The following is a 19,498-nucleotide window of genomic DNA, read 5'->3' as shown; positions in this document are numbered from 1 at the left end:
TCTCATCCACAGTTTTTATTGGACCGTGTGTGTGTGTGTGTGTGTGGGCGTCACAGTGTGTGTGTTTGATCTCGTCTTCTTACAACTCGTGCTGCTGCAGTCAGACTCTATAAAACCCTCGTTATGTTCTTCTTTCAGAACTTTTTCCAGTCGAGTCGTGTTTGTCTGTTTAATCTGTTCAGAGAGATATTAAACTCTTACATCAGCCTACTCGAGTGTTTGCGTCAGTTTCCTGAAAGTGGCGGCCATTAAAACATAAATTTTCAGACCGCCATTTATCGCAAAAGTTCCGTAACTCACCTCGCCTCTTTGCACGTTCATGTTCACGAGTAATATTGGCGCCCCAGTCTGTGAGTTCACATTGTGTTTCAGTGTGTGTGTAAGCACGGCACAGCGGGAGCTTCACGTACACACAGTGAGACATGCACACACACACACACACACACACAGCGCTGCGCTCACCTGCTGGCTCAGCTGGTCCTGTCTCTCCTCTGTAACGCCTCTGTTACTACCTTGGTAAAGTTACACAATGTTTACGTGACTTATGACAATTTTAATGTTATTTAATGTCTTGATTTTAAGAAGTTTCTTGTTCTGACATGTTGGTAACTTTTCTCATATTAGCAGCAGGCCCGCCCTCTGAAATGATGTCATTTTAAAAAATCTCATTACAAGCGTGTTGGATCAGTAGCGTTAGCGGTAGCCTCCTGGCTAGCATTCCCCTCCTCTGCCCTTGCTCTGATCAGCTTTTGGATTTGGACTGAAAAATGTTAGCTAACAAGTTTGTCTTGGGGTCGAATGTCACCTCTCTTTCTGGCATCCTGACTTCGTGCACGTCCTGTTAGTTACTGTACCCGACATTACTGCTCAAACAGTGAAGTTTGATTGGCTCACCAACAAACTTCAATGTCTCGAAAATAAGGGTCGATACCCCTTTAAGAAGAGGGGCTTTACATTTAGAAACGATGGATACAGTAATGGTGATTGTTAAGGTTTGAAAAGGGAATTAGAAGGATTGTTTACATTGAGGATGACCATGTTTAACCCTAACAAGCCCCCCATGTGCCTGGGCCCCCCAACCCCCTTATGGGTGTCCTTGTGTATCAGTGGGTAGCTAAGATCTTTGATATCAGGCATGATTACGTTGTTCTCCCTGCTCCTCGGTTAAACATTTCTCCTGGAGTTCACCCTCCTGGTCAGAGAGTGTGTGTGACTGCAGAGAGTGTGTGTGACTGCAGAGAGTGTGTGTGACTGCAGAGAGTGTGTGTGACTGCAGAGAGTGTGTGGGTCATAAAATATTTGTAGGCAGCCGGGCGCTGTGACCTGAAGGAAGTTACAGCAGAGGTGACTCATAAGCCTCGAGCTGTTCTGTCTGCGCTGAGAAAAAAGATTTTCTTACTTAATCTTCAGTGTTTTATGAAGACAGTTTTAAAAATATGTTATAAAGGAAGAGTGTGCAACATGTTCCACATCAATAAATCATAAAGTCTGTCCTGTGTAAATGTGTCTCTGAGTCCTGACTGTCTACAATGAGGGAGAAGCTCGAGTCCCGCTGGCTGTGTTGTTGTCAGAGCCGTGTTTACATGGACGGGACGGCCGGCTCCTCCCCTTGTGTATAAAAGCTGTTTTAGTCAAGAACTAGAGAGAAGAAGAAGAACATACTCACTGATTATTTGGATGTTAGTAAGAGTTTTTAGATCACGCTCATTCTGTGTCAGTTTACATGAAATGTGAAGCTACGAGCTAACTGAAGAGCGCTAACATTAGCATGCTAACACAACAATGTGAAGCTACGCGCTAACTAAAGAGCGCTAACATTAGCATGCTAACACAACAATGTGAAGCTACGCGCTAACTAAAGAGCGCTAACATTAGCATGCTAACACAACAATGTGAAGCTACGCGCTAACTAAAGAGCGCTAACATTAGCATGCTAACACAACAATGCAGGACTCAGGTGATTGCAGCTCGAGACAAGGAGGGTTTGTCTGCCGCTTGTGCTTGACTCCTTCGTGTGAGCGCTAGTGGAGGGGTGTTAGAGGTGTGTCTCTGGAGGAGAGCGGAGGCTTCAGTATGGAGGAGGCGTGGCCTAACAGCAGTTTGTTTTGGTTTCATGCTGGTGCTCAAGGGCGACATCTACTGGATCAAAAAGTCACACATTCTTCCTTTAAAGGTCCCATATTCTGCTTTTTCTGGTTTTATCTGCTCTTTAGTGTGTTTTCTAAGTGTCCTGTACATGTTTAGTCACATCTCTGTGCAAAAATTCAAAGTCCGCGGAAATGCGGCTTCTCCTACGTGCTCCTGTTAGCTGTAGCATTAGCCGCATGTAACGCTCAGTTCTAGCCCCCCTCCATAAAAATTTGCCAGTGTGACGTTTTGTCAGTGTGAGATCACTGATCTAAGCCCATTGGCTCGTTGTGGCCCAGCAGCTCATGTTGCACGCCTGTTAACTTCTGTAGCACGCCCACGATATGCCGTAGCCTGCGGTAGCACAGTAGTGCTAAGGTGCTAATGTTTTTGCTCCCCTCGGAGCCAAAGTGGCTGCATTCCCAATATGGTAAAAGAGGCGGGACTTTTCCGAGAACCGTGCTGAGCGACTGACCAATAACGACAGAGCGGATCGGCAGACCAATCAGAGCAGACTTGGCCCACGTGGGGTCTAACAGTGTGGGCTCAACAGAGTGTAGCTGACGGACTCAGAGCGGAGAGGGAGCGAGGAGGAGCAGTACATGAAAACAGACACTTTTTTATAACTTTATCTATTATGAACGTACAAAAGTAGATACATAGATTAAATATACGAACCCCAAAAAGGGCAGAATATGGACTCTTTAACAAAGGAATAAATTCTACTGGATGTAGGTACTCAAATGTTTTCTTGAACTACTACCACAAGTTCTACTTCTACATACCTGCCAAAAATCAGGACAACACCCCGCCTCTTTAAACAGTTTTACTTCCTCCTTTGGGTTTACCCCTTATAGTCAAATCTTTGACTATTGCCTAAGTAGACTATTGACTATTGACTAAAGACTATTGACTAAGCCTCAGTAGATTTCCTCCAAAGAAGTCATGACTCATGTCCTATGTTGGTGTGAGTGTCAACGTGTTAATACTTGTAAAGCAGTTCTGAAATAACTCTTACTTTTATTCAATCTCCTGAGTGTGTGCATGAAGAAATCACCCTTCAGAATTTCCTAGGATACAATAAACGTCAGTCACACGGCACGCTCACGCTCGATTGGCTGCTGTTTTGTAAATGATTGACAACATTGGCACGGACAGAGAGAGGCACGGTGGCGAGCTGAAATCAAACGATTGAGGCTTTTTGAGTGTGAGTCAACAGGTGGTGTGCTCTGATTGATCGGTTCTTTGTGTACCAATCAAGCTTCACCTGCAGCAGCAGCACAGGTAGACAAAATCAGATCTGGAGGACTCACTCACCAAACTGGTAGTCCTTTATTTAACCGCTCCCTCTACACTCACGCTCTGGCACGTGGTGAACACCTGACGTCTCGCCCCACAGCTGAAGCTTCTTTAAGGTGGAGGTAGCAACCTATACCAAGCTACCCCCCTCCAAGCTGCTGACTTTGAAAAACAGGAAAAATCATTCACCAAAATAAAAGCTTCCACATGATAAGAAAGCTTCTGATGGTGTTTAGATAGTTTGTGGTTTACACTCGTCTACAGTGATGCAGCAGTGTTTGATCTGCAGTCTGAGCGGGAAACAGTTTCATGAATCGATTGACCTTTTTAATGGCCTGCTTTTTATAACACCCAGAAAACGCTGCGTGGTGCTTTTATTCGCTGGGGGAATTTTACAGCCCTGACAATGAACTACCGGCACACCTTTTGATCTTTTTTTAGTGCTCGTCCGACCTGCAGGCCTCACGCGGCCATGACTCAGGCTGCAGCTCTGCAGAGTTCACACAGTTTGTTCACATCTCTGTGCACATGATGGTTCACTTAAAGGACCAATCAGTGAGATGTGTAGAGAGTGAGATGATAAAGGTATCTTACTATATGATCAGACATTAAGGAAACATGCTATGTTGAAGTGCTGGCTTCTCTGACAACAATGCAGCAGCCAGTATGTCCTCCTTCTAACTTTAGATTCTGATCCTGAATGCTCTGGATTTGTTTGGACCACACAGCTGTTTTGTTTTGTTTTTTTACCTGAAGAATCAAACCTGTTATCCTCCAGACCTAAGAGATCAACGAGCTGCGCTGATGTTTGTACTCTGATAATTACAGTTCCTCTTAGTGTGCTGCTCAGATAACTCTGAACACCGGGGTAGTTTATGTGATGTTGTTAAGTTTGGCAGGAGGTCAGCGTGTGATCAGAGATCTGCTGGATGTTGAATCTGTAAGAAATTACTGAATTAAAGGCTCAGTGACATCGACTTTATTTGAACTAACACGTTCTACATTCTCCTGTTTTTGACTATTAATGCTTTCTTTGGTATTTGATTGACTCATAAGTCCCAAAACTTTAGATGCAACATAACATTTAAATTCTTAAAAGGCTTTATCTGTGATTTTTCACACTTAAATGTAGAGATCAAGTATCTCCTCTGAAAATAACTCTGTGAGTCATGACTGTCTACAATGGGTGTAACACCCGAGTCCCACTGTCTGTGATGTTTTCAGAGTTTTCAGAGTCCTATCTTCACTTTGTTTACATCGTCGGGACAGCCGGCTGACTCCTCCCCTCGTGTATAAAAGTTGTTTAATTGAGGGACTAGAGAAAAGAAGAATAACATACTGTACTCACTGCTTAACTGTGTTTCTAGATCACGCTCATTTCAGCTAAATTTACATGCAGTGTGAAGATACCAGCATAATAAAGATCGCTAGCATTAGCATGCTAACACAACAATGCAGCGTGAGTTGTTTTGGTTTCATGCTGGTGCTCAAGGGCGACATCTGCTGGATCAAAAAATCACATATAAAGCCTTTAAAGGAAGAATGTGCGACATGTTCCTCATCAATAAATCATAAAGTCTGTCCTGTGTAAATGTGTCTCTGAGTCATGACTGTCTACAATGAGTGAGAAGCTCGAGTCCCGCTGGCTGTGTTGTTGTCAGAGCTGTGTTTACATGTCCTCCTGAAATGACCTAGAAATATTCAGGAGTGCATGTGTGAAAACGGCGTTTGGGCTCCAGCTGTCATGGAAAACTGAATTCTTCATCAATAAATCGATGAAACAATAGATTTCAGGTCCGTATGATTCAGATCGTTTTTTTCTAACACAGCATGGATGTTCCTGAAGCGTGTCTGACCTACAGTTTGATATTTTATCTCTTTACATCACCCCGCCCTATGAGGTAGTCTGAGAGCAGGGGAAGCCCTCACTCTGTTACGACAATGCCACAGTAACACGATCAGCTGCGAGTTTGACTCAATAACACGGTAATTGGTTTGCTGGCCGCCCACAAAGCTCCAGAGAGCGCAGAGAGTCAGTTCACATGAGAGTCGATAACAGGTTGTGAGCAGGCTGCAGTTTGAGCATCTCTCCTGTTGTTCACTTTCTGAACTGAAACCGCCACAAAACAATTAGAACAGTGACTTTGACGCATGGAGGCAAAGAAATCCATCTTTAAAGAGGACATATGATCCCCCTCCTCCACCTTTTCAAACAGTCCCCTCCTCCACCTTTTCAAACAGTCCCTTCCTCCACCTTTTCAAACAGTCCCCTGTGGTCTAAATGAAACATCTGTGCTGTGCTTTGGTCAATATATAACATGAATCAAGCACCAGAGGAGGTTTGTGACCCTGTATAAACCAGCTCTCTCAGAACGCTCCGTTTTGGTGTGTGTGTCTCTTTAAATGCAATAAGCCCCGCCCTCTGAGTTTTCTCCATAGACATAACTCCTCTGTAGTGAGAATAAAAATGGCCGGCCTGCTCAAAAGTTTTGTTCTAAGCTGGGGGTGGAGTCCATGTGTGGAGATACCAGGGGAGGGGAGGGGATTTTTTTTTTACCAGAATCCCACTGTGACATCACAAGGAGAGCACATTTGAAACAGAGCATTTTTCTCTGTGTTGTAAGACTTATGCAGACCACAAACAAAGGACTGGATGGGTTTATTTCACATGTTGTGGGTCAGTAGACTCTCAGGTTACCCAAATATATGTTCACAAACACTGTAGAAGTGGATTTTTCATAATATGCCCCCTTTAAAACTTCTGTTACCAAGCCAGGTGTGATCAAGGTAGATTAAGGTTTCATGACTCTCTGGTTGTTTGCTAACACTCATGGCTGCACCAACGGTTTGAATTTGAGGTGTGTGCAGCTTGCTTACTGCTGAGTATAAATCTGTGTAAAGTAACGCAGAAAACATGAATGCGTCTTTACTTTTGTGACAGTTTGGACTCGAGTCTTTTTGAAAAGTAAAAAAAAAATTCAACAGTCTGAACTTTTATGTCAAATAAAGGAAACGTTGTACGTCACAGATGTCGGCGGAAAATCATGCCGCTGACTTGTTTCTCATGTTTTCCAGAGCCTTCCGAGCAGCGCGATGGAGGATGGGAAGCCGGTGTGGGCGCCACACCCAGCGGACGGGTTCCAGCTGGGAACCATAGTGGACATTGGAGCCGACAGCCTCACCATCGAACCTCTCAAACAGAAGGGAAAGGTGAGAGATCTGGGGACTAATCTGACGCTTCTCTGATGGCTAAGTCTTTGTACCAGGGGCTCATCAGCCACTTCTAGCATAAGATTCTGCATGATGAGTTGCAGTATGGGTAATGTAGGCACCTGGTTTTAACAAGGAAGAGGAATCTGGAAGTGGAAAGTTGATTTTCTTATTATTATTATATCATAAGTAAATAATATATTTATGTTTTTTCCCGAACAGGTGATAATGATATGTTTTTAATGTTCTATACTTTGACATTTTTCATGTGATTTCAAACGAACCCTAACCTTAATTTAACCGGTTTCAAATATCTGATGACTAAGGCTGTCCGCATTAACACGTCGATCCTGATTTACTAAGATCCAAAATGAATGCACAACTTTTTTTTTTTAATCATCTAGATACTCTTTGCATTCTGTTTTATGGGGACTTCATTTAGCGATAATATCGAAAAACTACAGTAGCAGAGATAACTCCCATGATTGCCCGCCAGTTTCGACGTCATCTTCTGTTGTTGTATTGATTGAGAGCCCCCTGGTGGTTTAATTTACATACTGTGCCAAGAAATGACCAAATATTCGGCGCCTCAGACTTCTTTTTTTTCCCATGGTATCGATCTCATTTAATTTTTTTTACTCGTCATCATATCAAAGTTGATTACAGGTATTGTGACAATGCCAATGGTAATTTGATTTATTGGAGTTAACTTTTTTAAATTGTAAAACATTCCCCCTGAGAAGTGGATAACAGTGAATTAAAAAAAAAGTCTCTGAAGACTCTCAAAGCAGAGTCCAGATCCTGCCCCCCCAGGTCCCCTCTGGTCCCTCCTGGATCTCTGCAGTTTCCCATCAAGCCTGGTTCGATTTGCACTTCCCTTCAAGCGTGTTAATGATTAAACCTCTCCCCCTGATCTTAACCTATAAAGCATCCTCCACTCAATGATTCAGCTCTTCACAGTAAGACAAACAGCCGTGATCTCATCATGACCCCCCCCCCACGCCCCCCCATCCTGCTCCACCAGTAATTCACTTTTCTGCTACTTCAGGTGCCATTTCGCCCTCCCTACAGCTTTTAATGTCACTTTTTAGAGTGCTGGTCGTCGTGGTAACACCCTCAAAAAAGCTTGTTGTCCGTCTCGCTGGGTAATCTTTTTTTTCCCAGAATGCCTCTCTGTGACTGAGGGCTCCCTTTTGAAAAGAGGCTCTCCTCGCTTGTCCCTGTGTGCTGTCGGTCAATAAAACACTCGGCTGTCTCGGGCTTTAATGGGAACACGGATCTCATTACAGACGCCGTGTTTACACCATGTTACTGCGTCCATCATGTGTGGGACGGTTTAAGTGAAAACCGGGGTTTCTTGAGCAGATGGCGTCTCTCCAAGAGTCCGGTTCTGCTTGATGTTTCCTGTTAACATTAAATCATTCAAAAGAGGTTTAGACCAGCTTCTAAAAAGGTGAAGTGTCCGGAGGGATTTAACGTTGAACAAATCAAACTGTATTGAGTCGTTTGATTGATTGACTGACCGTTAGTCACAAACAGTGGAGACCCTGTTCAGATCATATCCCACAGTTCAGGCAGCACGTGATCTGTGGATCGTCATGGTGTAAATTCCTAAACTTGCACTAAATCCCTCATTCCAGAGACGGCTCACAATATTTCAGTGTGTAAAATGCTGCTTCACTTCAATCTCACCGGTGTTTAAAAATGAAGCCGATGCTGAAGTGTGTAAATCCTGCAGTTCCTGGAGTGTCCACTAGAGGCTGGCTGCAGAAGCACAGGAAGTCACATACACACCCATTCGAAAAAGCCTGTTTTTACAGCAGAGATGAACATGTTTACAGCCTGGTTCAAAAAACCAAATAGGTGTGATTAGCTCATGTCTGGATGGACACACACTGTACGGGGGGTGAATGTTTTGATGACTCATCAGTTTTGATTTGATGAAGGATAAGAGTTATTCACAATAAGGCGTGTAGCTGACCTGATTGACAGGTGGGCGCGGTGTAACGGTTTGTCAGGAGGTTTAAAACCCGCCTCAGCTCCAGCTCTCAGCCTGTCGTTAGGTTGACTGAAAGTTAGACTGAGACAGCATTTCCAGCATGGAGACCGCCATCGATGGGACTCCAGCACCCCCTGCAGGAACAGTCCATGAATAAACGTCATCAGAAACATAATGTCAGTAACGATGTAGCATGTTTCCTTAATGTCTGAAATGATAACTTACTGTATCATTAGTCACTGCAGATCTTACTGATTGGACCTTTAAATCTTTAAGGCCTTTGTTGGTCTGATCTTATGTTCAGATTCCTGTGCCCTGGGTTTTGTCTCCCAGGAAGCTGCAGACCCAAACCATCCCTGACCCTTTAACGCTAACTGTCTTCAACCTACAGATTTCATATTAACATACACAGTAGTCTTAGAGAGCCTGTGTTTCAGTCTTTGAGTTTTCAGTTCCTTTCTTTGTTCAAACCTTTTAAAAAACATCAAATCCGCCTCTCAAAGAGAACGTTATTTTCGCACCATCAGGGGGATTTTGTTGACAATGGGACGTGTTCTCTTCAGATCTGTTCTCAGAGAGTTTCCGGGGCTGCAGCCGAGGCCGCTTACAGTCAGAACAATGTCCCCGTCTGTCCCTCTCTATGCAGCCAGTTTGTGCCAGTGTGTGTCGATGTGCTCACTCTCTGGCAGGCGTCCTGTGATGGACGTCAGGACGGAGACAGGGATACCCGGTCATACTATCAGTCACAAAGGACTGACTGAGCTGCAGTCAGATCAGTTTTTATAACTCTCCATATTTCAATTCATCAGGCAATAGAAGCAGCCAGTATGTCCTCCTTCTAACTTTAGATTCTGCTCCTGAATGCTCTGGATTTGTTTGGACCAGAGAAGGTAGGCACTTTTAAAGGCCCGTTTTGGACGCCCCTCGGTTTGTCAGATATGAGAGCAGTTATCAGGTCAACAGGTGTTGCAGCGATGGAAGCGGGTCAAGAGAAGTGGTTCAGATAGAAGTGATTGTACCCGACCTAAAAAGCCTCTGCATGTTTCTAATAAGCTCCACGAGCAGAAACGTGCTCAAACTAGGATCAATATTGGAGATGCTTTTGAAAAATGGAGAGAGGTTAGAACACAGAAAGGTTTACAGACCCATGCAGAGCTGGATAAACACTGAAGCTTCAGAGTCCACCACATGGTGACCTGTGTGGGACAGTATTCAATGTTTTCATGCAGTGAGCAAAAAGTTAAAGTTACAAATGACTTTAATGTTCCCTTTAGAGCGAGGATAAAGATGTAGGAGGGGGTTAAACTTCTGCACCTTCTCTGGGCTGTAGTTTGAATAAAGGGGGGGTGGGGGGGGCGCAGTGTTTAGCTTTTTCCCTCAGATTATTGGCCTTCATCACGTCCCCCCACCTCCACCTCCATCTCTTCTCTCTCTCTCTCTCGCTCTCTCTCTCTCTCTCTCTCTCTCTCTCTCTCTCGCTCTCTCGCTCTCTCTCTCTCTCCATTCTCCTCACGCGGCGCCGTGTTGTGGAATCCGTCCAGTTTGGGCTGAGAATGTGGAACATGCCACCGCTGGAAAGAATGAGTCGACTGTACGTCACCTTGGCTCTGCAGCGCTGGCGGAGCTGAAGGCCCGCAGCGTCGGTTTTAAACGGGCAGATCCAAAAAAAAATGAAATAAAATAAACAAGAAAAAGAAAAGGCCCGACCCTGGGAGAGGGGAGCTGGCACGCCTCCCTCTGCAAAACACAGGAGGTCACATGTGTCCTCATAAAGCCTCTGTGATTAGTTCAACATGGTCGACTTCTGCTCAGAGAAAGCAGCGTGAGGAGAGAAGCAGTGTAGAAAGAGTCTGATATCCTAAAGAGTAAATCTCCTTAATTTTTTTTATAGTTTATTCATATAAAGATGATTCTACTTATTTTTAAACTCCACCTCTTTTTTTTGACGCTGCAGTTTACAGCTCACCGACCAGAACCACTGACTCTCTCTGACAGCCCAGACAAGCCCCGCCCCCTGACCCTCTGTGTACCAAATTAAAGTGCTGCCTGACCCTGGATGAGTCTTCAAAAAGCATCAAACTTCAAATAATACAACTTTAGATTTCATTGCAGAACTATCAGAACACCAAAAATACTAAAGATAAAAATATGATAGAGTCCGGTCATTATTCCCCCCCCCCCCCCCCCCCCCCCCCGATCTTCGCTGATCCGTGTCGTGGTGTGAGTTCTTCAGGCTGTGAATAATTCAGAGTTTTGGCTCTCTGCTCTGGAGGTGTCCACTCCTCTACGGACAGTCTCAGCCTCTCACTCTCCTCTCTCTCTAATAATTCATCCGGCCTTCGGTTGAGCGAGCAGCTGCTACATGTGTGTCTATAAACCCCTCTATTTCAGCCCTGCTCAGAACAGGCTGTTTCTGTGTCTGTACCTTTTAAATATGTAAATGAGCTGTGTCTGACCACGCCCCCTCTCTAGAAGGGCTTGGATGTACTTGGTCTTTCTCGCTCCATGTCCTATTGTTTACGGTGAGAAGGCAGACTCAGAGGGCAGAACAAACACCTAGCTGTGGGAGTGTCACCCACCTGGGGGAGGGGCTACTGCCCTTTGTGATGTCATGAAGGGAACATCTCCAAACGGCCTGTTTGAGCATCATCAGTCTGTCATGTCTTACCTCATTTATTCTTCTCGTCCCTCAGATTTATGATGAAACATCACCTTCCTTTAATCCTTTTCCAGGAGGTTAAATATCTTTGTTCGGTTGTTTGCTGATGATCTTCTCTTCTCCTCGACATCATTCATTATCTTTGCTCTTATCTTCTCATGCTAACATCTTTTTTATTTTATTTTATTTTCCAGACATTTACGGCGGCTATCAACCAGGTGTTTCCTGCGGAGGACGACGTCAACAAACATGTGGAGGATAACTGTGAGTGTCTTCAGTTTTTCTTATCGAGCTAACGATTTGAGGCGACACTACTTCCTGTCGACCCGTGAAGGAAAGGCGTTGGTTTCTGACTACGACTCTTCTGACCTCAGTGATGATGAATAAATATATTTATTCTATGCTAATGATGGACGTTTTCAATGAGATTAGTGCGATGGCAGACGTAACCAAACTAGCGCTGGTAGCTAATGATGCTAACTGGACTTTTTACATAATATTAGTGTGACGGCAGACGTAACCAAACTGGCGCTGATGCTAACGATGTTAACTGGACTTTTTACATGAGATTAGTGCGACGGCAGACATAACCAAACTAGCGCTGGTAGCTAACGATGCTAACTGGACTTTTTACATGAGATTAGTGCGACGGCAGACGTAACCAAACTAGCACTGATGCTAACGATGCTAACTGGACTTTTTACATGAGATTAGTGCGACGGCAGACGTAACCAAACTAGCGCTGATAGCTAACGGTGCTAACTGGAGTTACTCTCCCACTATGTTGACGAGCAGAGGCGCCTGATTGGCAGAGGAATGGCGAGGACATTTTTCGGCATGTCAAGGACATCGTTGTTGACTTGGCGTGCCCATGACGGCCGTATCTGTGCGTTCTGCGTTTTCATGTGTATGAAGACGTTTTTGAGGGTGGGTGGACGGGATTCTTTTTGAAATGGAGGAGGAAAAAAGTACCCGCCTAGGTATGGACGAGGCCTCAGATTCTCTGGATTATCAGACGCCACAGGTGACCTCGTAGTCATGGTAACAGACGATTTTGATGTTTTCTACTTGTGAGACGTTGACTGCAGGTTTTCTTTCATGACACGTCTTTAAAATCTGTTGATTGATGTTTTTTCAGGCGGCTCGTCGTCACATATCGAGTAACGTCTCCTGTGTTTTTCCGTCCTTCAGGTTCTTTGATGTACTTGAACGAAGCGACTCTGCTCAACAACGTCCGAGTGAGATACAGCAAAGACAAGATTTATGTAAGGAACCCTTCAATGTCTCACCATGACCATTCTTTAAACATGTTTCCTTCTCCAGCGGTCCTGAACGAGCTCGCACTGAAACACTTTAAGAAACGCAATTATAAAAGAGAAGACGCCTTTAGAAGAGCTAACTGTTTGTAATGAGGGCGATGTGATGTCACTGAAGGAGACCTGGTGATGACACATGAAACAGAACACCTGTGTTTGTTTTTACCTGCCTGCAGCACCTTAGTGTGGAGCACACACACACACAAGAGCACCTGCATGAACACACACACTAATGATTACATGCAAACACACCGACCTGCTCACTCTGCTGTTTGTTTTCACTTACAGAGACGTCACACACACACACACACTCACACACTCACTCACTCACTCACTCACTCACTCACTCACTCACTCACTCACTCACTCACTCACTCACTCACTCACTCACACTCTCTCTCTCTCTCTCTCTCTCTCTCTCTGTCTCTCTCTCTCTCTTTTTTGACCCTGCACTAAAATAAAGTGTTATCCCTTACATGTCTCAACTTTACCAAAATGTCCTGCTTGACTTTTAAAAACCCTAAAACATCCTCGACCTCGTGACCTTTACTGGTGACCTCGTGACCTTTACGTCCTGTTGGTCCTCACAAAGACAGGAGTCTCACACAAACACACACACATGAGCACACAGGGCTCAGGTGACCTCAGGTGTGTTTTCATGATCAACTATTTCCTCTGATGTGTGTCTTTGGTGTCTGCTGACCTCTAGTGGTAGAACGGTGTACTGACTGTTTAAATCTGCTGCTTGTTGATGTTTTCATCATGAATAATAGTGACGATTAAATCATTCAGTATTTCATCTGATCCTGATGACAGAGTGATATTTGTACATTCTCTGTTTTTCTGCTGAAACGTACCTGAAGAATTTAAATTTGTTTTTCTTCTTCTTCCTCCTCTTCCTCCTCCTCTTCCTCCTCCTCTTCCTCCTCCTCTTCCTCTTCCTCTTCCTCCTCCTCCTCCTCTTCCTCTTCCTCCTCCTCTTCCTCTTCCTCTTCCTCCTCTTCTTCCTCCTCTTCCTCCTCCTCCTCTTCCTCTTCCTCTTCGTACTCCTCCTCCTCTTCTTCCTCCTCTTCCTCCTCTCCTTCCTCCTCCTCCTCCTCCTCTTCTTCCTCTTGCTCTTCCTCCTCCTCCTCCTCTTCCTCTTGCTCTTCCTCCTCTTCCTCCTCCTCTTCCTCTTCCTCCTCTTCTTCCTCCTCTTCCTCCTCCTCCTCTTCCTCTTCCTCTTCGTACTCCTCCTCCTCTTCTTCCTCCTCTTCCTCCTCTCCTTCCTCCTCCTCCTCCTCCTCTTCTTCCTCTTGCTCTTCCTCCTCTTCCTCTTCCTCTTCCTCTTCGTACTCCTCCTCCTCTTCTTCCTCCTCTTCCTCCTCCTCCTCTCCTTCCTCCTCTTCCTCCTCTCCTTCCTCCTCCTCCTCCTCCTCCTCTTCCTCGTCCTCTTCCTCCTCCTCCTCTTCCTCCTCCTCCTCCTCCTCTTCCTCCTCCTCTTCTTCCTCTTGCTCTTCCTCCTCCTCCTCTTCCTCCTCCTCTTCTTCCTCCTCCTCTTCCTCTTCCTCCTCCTCCTCCTCCTCCTCCTCCTCTTCCTCGTCCTCTTCCTCTTCCTCCTCCTCCTCTTCTTCCTCTTCCTCCTCCTCCTCCTCTTCCTCTTCCTCTTCCTCCTCCTCTTCCTCTTCCTCCTCCTCCTCCTCCTCCTCTTCCTCGTCCTCTTCCTCCTCCTCCTCCTCCTCCTCTTCCTCTTCCTCCTCCTCCTCTTCCTCTTCCTCTTCCTCCTCCTCCTCCTCTTCCTCTTCCTCCTCCTCCTCCTCTTCCTCTTCCAGACGTTTGTAGCTAACATCCTGATTGCAGTGAACCCGTACTATGACATCCCAAAGCTTTACTCTGCTGACACCATCAAGCAGTACCGGGGCCGGTCTCTGGGAACGCTGCCGCCGCACGTCTACGCCATCGGTCAGTCCACACAACACGTTCACGTTTAAAGACTTCTAACAGACACAGTAAAACACTATGAAGACTGAAGGTTCATATCTGTGAATATTTAGAAACTTCTTAACAATGTTCTGTTGCAGTTTCTGATGTGTCCAGCAGGGGGCAGTAAGTCCTCTGAACATCTCTGAGTGTCTTAACTCGGTCATGTTTCAGAGTTAGATATCCGTGTGGTTACTGAGGTCACAGGATGGCGGTCTGTCTTAACGTCTCGTCCTCTCTCTCTCTCTGTGTCTGTGCTGCAGCTGATAAGGCGTACAGGGACATGAAGGTCCTCAAGATGAGCCAGTCCATCATCGTCTCAGGAGAGTCCGGGGCCGGGAAGACCGAAAACACTAAGTTTGTGCTCAGGTGAGGACGCAGGAGCTCCTTTATTACCTACAAACAAAAACAAATGGTTTTACTTTTTAGAAGAAAACTTTAATTTGGAGCCTAAATAAATGAGATGTGAATTATCTCCTCTCTCCTCTCCTTTCCTTCCTCCTTCCTCCTTCCTCCTTCCTCTCTCCTCTCCTCTCCTCTCCTTTCCTCTCTCCTCTCTCCTCTCTCCTCTCCTCTCCTTCCTCTCCTTCCTCTCTCCTCTCGCTTCCCCCCTCTCTCCTCTCTCCTTTCCTCTCTCCTCTCTCCTCCCTCCTCCCATCCTCCCTCCTCCCTCCTCTCCCCTGTCTCCTCCCTCCTAACCTCTTCCTCTTCTGTCTGGTTTCAGATATTTGACCACGTCGTATGGAACAGGTCAGGACATCGATGAGAGAATAGTTGAAGGTAAGCTCCTCCTCCTCCTCTTCGTCCTCGTCCTCCTTCTTCTTCATCATCTCGTCTTCATGAATCTGTCTGTCTAACCTCTCTGCAGCGAACCCTCTACTGGAGGCCTTCGGGAACGCCAAAACTGTCCGCAACAACAACAGCAGTCGCTTCGGGAAGTTTGTGGAGATCCACTTCAACGAGAAGGTGCAGCTCCTCCTCCTCCTCCTCCTCCTCTTCTTCTTTTTCCTCCTCCTCCTCCTCCTCTTCCTCCTCTTCCTCCTCCTCTTCTTCTTCTTCCTACTCTTCCTCCTCCTCCTCCTCCTCTTCTTCTTCTCTTCTTCCTCCTCCTCCTCCTCCTCTTCTTCTTCTTCTCTTCTTCCTCCTCCTCCTCCTCTTCCTCCTCCTCCTCCTCTTCCTCCTCCTCTTCTTCTTCTTCTTTTAGTCCTTTAAACTCCAGAGTCCGTCTCCTCGAGTGTCTCAGCAGTCTGTAACCACTTCATGAATTAAAGATGGCGTCTAATATCTGCTGTTTACTCAGCATAAACTCTTTTTATTGAACTTAAATTATTCATACGTTTATGAATAAATACAGAAACAGAGCGTAATGAGGCTTCACTTTGTGTCAGCTGAGAGCTGCACATATTAATCCTGATAGATGATGTCATTTGTTTTTATCCATCTTTATAAAGTTTCTTCTTCATGAACTCCTGTTGTTTCCACGAGAAGGAAAGACTCTTCTCCATCTTTTTCTTCTTTTCCTCCTCGTTGTTACTCTCCTCTCTCCTCTCCCCTCTCTCCTCTCTCCTCTCTCCTCTCTCCTCTCCCCTCTCCCCTCTCTCCTCTCTCCTCTCTCCTCTCTCCTCTCCTCTCTCCTCTCTCCTCTCCTCTCTCCTCTCTCCTCTCCCCTCTCTCCTCTCTCCTCTCTCCTCTCCCCTCTCCCCTCTCCCCTCTCTCCTCTCTCCTCTCTCCTCTCCCCTCTCCTGTCTCTCCTCTCTCCTCTCTCCTCCCTCTCCCCTCTCCCCTCTCCCCTCTCCCCTCTCTCCTCTCTCCTCTCCTCTCCCCTCTCTCCTCTCTCCTCTCCTCTCCCCTCTCTCCTCTCTCCTCTCTCGTCCCTCCTCCCTCTCCCTTTCTTCCCTTCTCTCCTTTCCTCAATCCTCCCTCCCCCTCCCCTCCCCTTCCTCCTCTCTCCTCCCTCCTCAGTCTAGTCCTTCCTCCTCCTCCTCTCTCCTCTTTCCTCCCCCTTCTCTCCTTCCTCCTCTTTCCTCCCTCCTCTCTCCTCTCCCTTCTCTCCTTCCTCCCTCTCCTCCTCTTTCCTCCTCTTTCTTCCCTCCTCTCCCTTCTCTCCTCTCTCCTCTCTCCTCTCTCCTCTCCCCCTCTCCTCTCTCCACTCTCCTCTCTCCTCCCTACTCTCTCATTCCTCTTCCCTCCTCCATCCTCCCTCCTCTCTCTTTCCTCCTCAGTCTAGTCCTTACTCCTCATTCTCCTCTTCTTCTTCTTCCTTCTTCTCCTCCATCCTCCCTCCTCAGTCTAGTCCTTCCTCTTCTCACTTCTCTCCTTCCTCCTCCATCCTCCCTCCTCTCTCTTCCCTCCTCAGTCTAGTCCTTCCTCCACCTTCTCCTCTTCTTCCTTCTTCTCCTCCATCCTCCCTCCTCTCTCTTCCCTCCTCAGTCTAGTCCTTCCTCCTCCTTCTCCTCTCCTCCCTCCTCCTCTCTCCTCCCCTTCTCTCCTTCCTCTTCTTTCCTCCCTCCTCTCTCTTCTCACTTCTCTCCTTCCTCCTCTGTCCTCCCTCCTCTCACTTCTCTCCTTCCTGCTCTCTCCTCCCTCCTCTCCCCTCTCCTCTCTACTCCCCTCCTCCCTCCTTCTCCTCTTTGCTTCCTCCCTCCTCATTCTAGTCCTTCCTCTCTCTTCTTCCTATCTCCTCTTTTATAGTTTTTGAAGCGTGTGTCTTGTGTGTGTTTGTGTGCAGAACGCCGTGGTTGGCGGCTTCGTGTCTCACTACCTTCTGGAGAAGTCGAGGATCTGCAGACAGAGCCCTGAGGAGAGGAACTACCACATCTTCTACCGCCTGTGTGCCGGAGCCACCGAGGACATCCGGCAGAAGTTCCACCTGAGCTCGCCTGACACCTTCAGGGTACGGACACGATGACCTCCTTTAAGTTTAACCTTCAGGACAGATTTACTTAAAAGACGCCGCTGAGTGGAGATCAGGAGTCGTTTCTTCATCGATGTTAAAGGACTAACTTGTCCTCCTTAAAAAAGTCGTTTCAAAGGTTGATTTATAGAACAACGACTTTCAATGGGGAGAACGGCGTCTCAGCACGGCATGATCAGCAGGTGTTTGGAGGATCATTTCATGTGAGAGAAGAGAGAAGAGAGGAGGGGAGAGAGGAGGGAGGAGAGAAAAGAGGAGAGGAGGGGAGAGAGGAGGGAGGAGAGAAAAGAGAGGAGAGGAGGGGAGAGGAGGGAGGAGGGGAGAGAGTAGGGAGGGGAGACAGGAGAGAAGGAGAGAGGGAGAGGAGAGAGGAGAGGGAGGAGAGAGGAGGTTTGGTTTGGTTTTCAAAATACCTTTTATTTTACCACTACCAGGAGAAAATTATAACACTGTCACATCATCACTCAGATCAAGAGAAGGAAATAAATAAATAAATAAAAAATAAAACATAAAACAAAACAAGTGCAACAAAAATCACAACATCAACAAAAACAACATTTACTGCATCAAAAATGAATAATCAGCTCTCCATCCCCACCCACAGAGCACAAAGCTTCTTCCACAGCCCATACACTATTAAAGTCTTGCACATTGTCCATCATTTGATAATAGGCAAATTCTACCTTCAGTCTGGCCTTCAAAAGTCCCTCCAGAACCAGCACCGGTTCCACACAGCCAGTACCCTGAGCTCGGTTCTTGCGTGTAAGCCAAATGGCCAACTTAGCCGAGCCAGATAAAAAGTTCATCAGTGTATGTACAGTCTTTTTCTTTGCAGAATACTTTGGCCCAAAAACAAACAATGCATAAGAGAAATCCTCCCCGAGAGCTTCAAACAAGCTTTTCATAAGGACAAACAAGAGTGAGAGCCTGGGACACTCAACAAACAGATGAGACAAAGTTTCAGTTAGTGAACAAAACAAACACTCCTCTCCCACCCTGGATCAATGTGCGCTCTGTATCTGTTCGTGGCTATAACCCCATGCACAACTCTCCACTGGAGATCTGCTGTTCTCTTCTCAACAGGCAGCTTGTACAGGGACCGCCAGCTGCCTTTCGGGGAAACCTCCGGGCCAAAAAACTCGATCCACCTCGACTCTTTCACTCCCGACAGACCACGAAGATGTAGGACCTTAACACAGGACTGATAGAGTGCCTTTTTCCCTGCATCCTGGAACTTTCCCAGAACAGGAGTACTAAAGGACAGCAGTCCACCTCCTCTTTCCTGCCACTCCCCGACATCTGGGGTAACAGACAAAGATGGGAAGCTGTATTCGCCCTCTTCACTCCACTGCTCACACAGATTCTCAATGTTTAGAAATGTCACAAGTTTTACTGGAAGTGCAGCAAAGACTTCCTCCACCACTCTTTCAACCACCCGGCTGGAGGTGATATTGGTCCTTTCTTTGAGGGCGTCCAGGGTCAGTCTTACCAGGTGACCCAGTTTTGTGCAGCCTGCCTCTCTGAAACTGGCCCGGAGACTGGCTGACTGCAAAGTTGGAGTCCTTATGAAATCATTAAAAAATAACGGTTCCTCAAAGATCCACATTCCCAGACTCTCAGTTTTTTCCCTTTTGAATGTGTACATTTTCCATGCCTGCATTACAGACATATAAAAGGATGTTAATCCAGTGAGATCCACCTCCTCAAGCTTTAACAGAAAGAGCTGCTTAGTGTACCCCAGCCGTCCAGCTCTCCTCAGCAGCAGTCGAGCGATGTCCATCCAGCTGGGACCACAAGTGAAAAGGAGTCTCTGTGCAGTCTGGAGTCTGAATGAGGCAATTTTTGACTGAATGTCTATAAGTCCATGTCCCCCTTCAGCCACCGGCAGGTAGAGGACTGCCGCCTGGACCCAGTGTTTGCCTGACCAGAAGAAGTCCAGGATGGCCCTTTGAATGTCCTCCACCAGCCCTCTTGGAGGTGTCAAAGCCACAAGTCTGTGCCAGAGAGTCGAGGCA

At 46.4% G+C, this 19,498-nt stretch overlaps 1 protein-coding gene across 1 annotated transcript in view; it reads left to right on the top strand.

The window, feature by feature from the left end:
- Positions 1 to 19,498, top strand: part of myo6a (myosin VIa) — a 128,293-nt gene that overhangs the window by 18,310 nt on the left and 90,485 nt on the right. The window contains 8 exon segments of the mRNA XM_065963580.1: positions 6,502 to 6,636; positions 11,489 to 11,558; positions 12,486 to 12,559; positions 14,422 to 14,551; positions 14,833 to 14,938; positions 15,294 to 15,349; positions 15,438 to 15,535; positions 17,298 to 17,462. Of these exon segments, the coding sequence (XP_065819652.1) occupies positions 6,520 to 6,636; positions 11,489 to 11,558; positions 12,486 to 12,559; positions 14,422 to 14,551; positions 14,833 to 14,938; positions 15,294 to 15,349; positions 15,438 to 15,535; positions 17,298 to 17,462 (816 nt within the window). The 5' untranslated portion in view covers positions 6,502 to 6,519.

The sequence above is a fragment of the Labrus bergylta genome, chromosome 15 (genome assembly GCF_963930695.1).
Source record: "Labrus bergylta chromosome 15, fLabBer1.1, whole genome shotgun sequence".
In the NCBI taxonomy this organism is placed as follows: Eukaryota; Metazoa; Chordata; class Actinopteri; order Labriformes; family Labridae; genus Labrus; species Labrus bergylta.
This window is presented reverse-complemented; position numbering and strand designations above follow the sequence as displayed.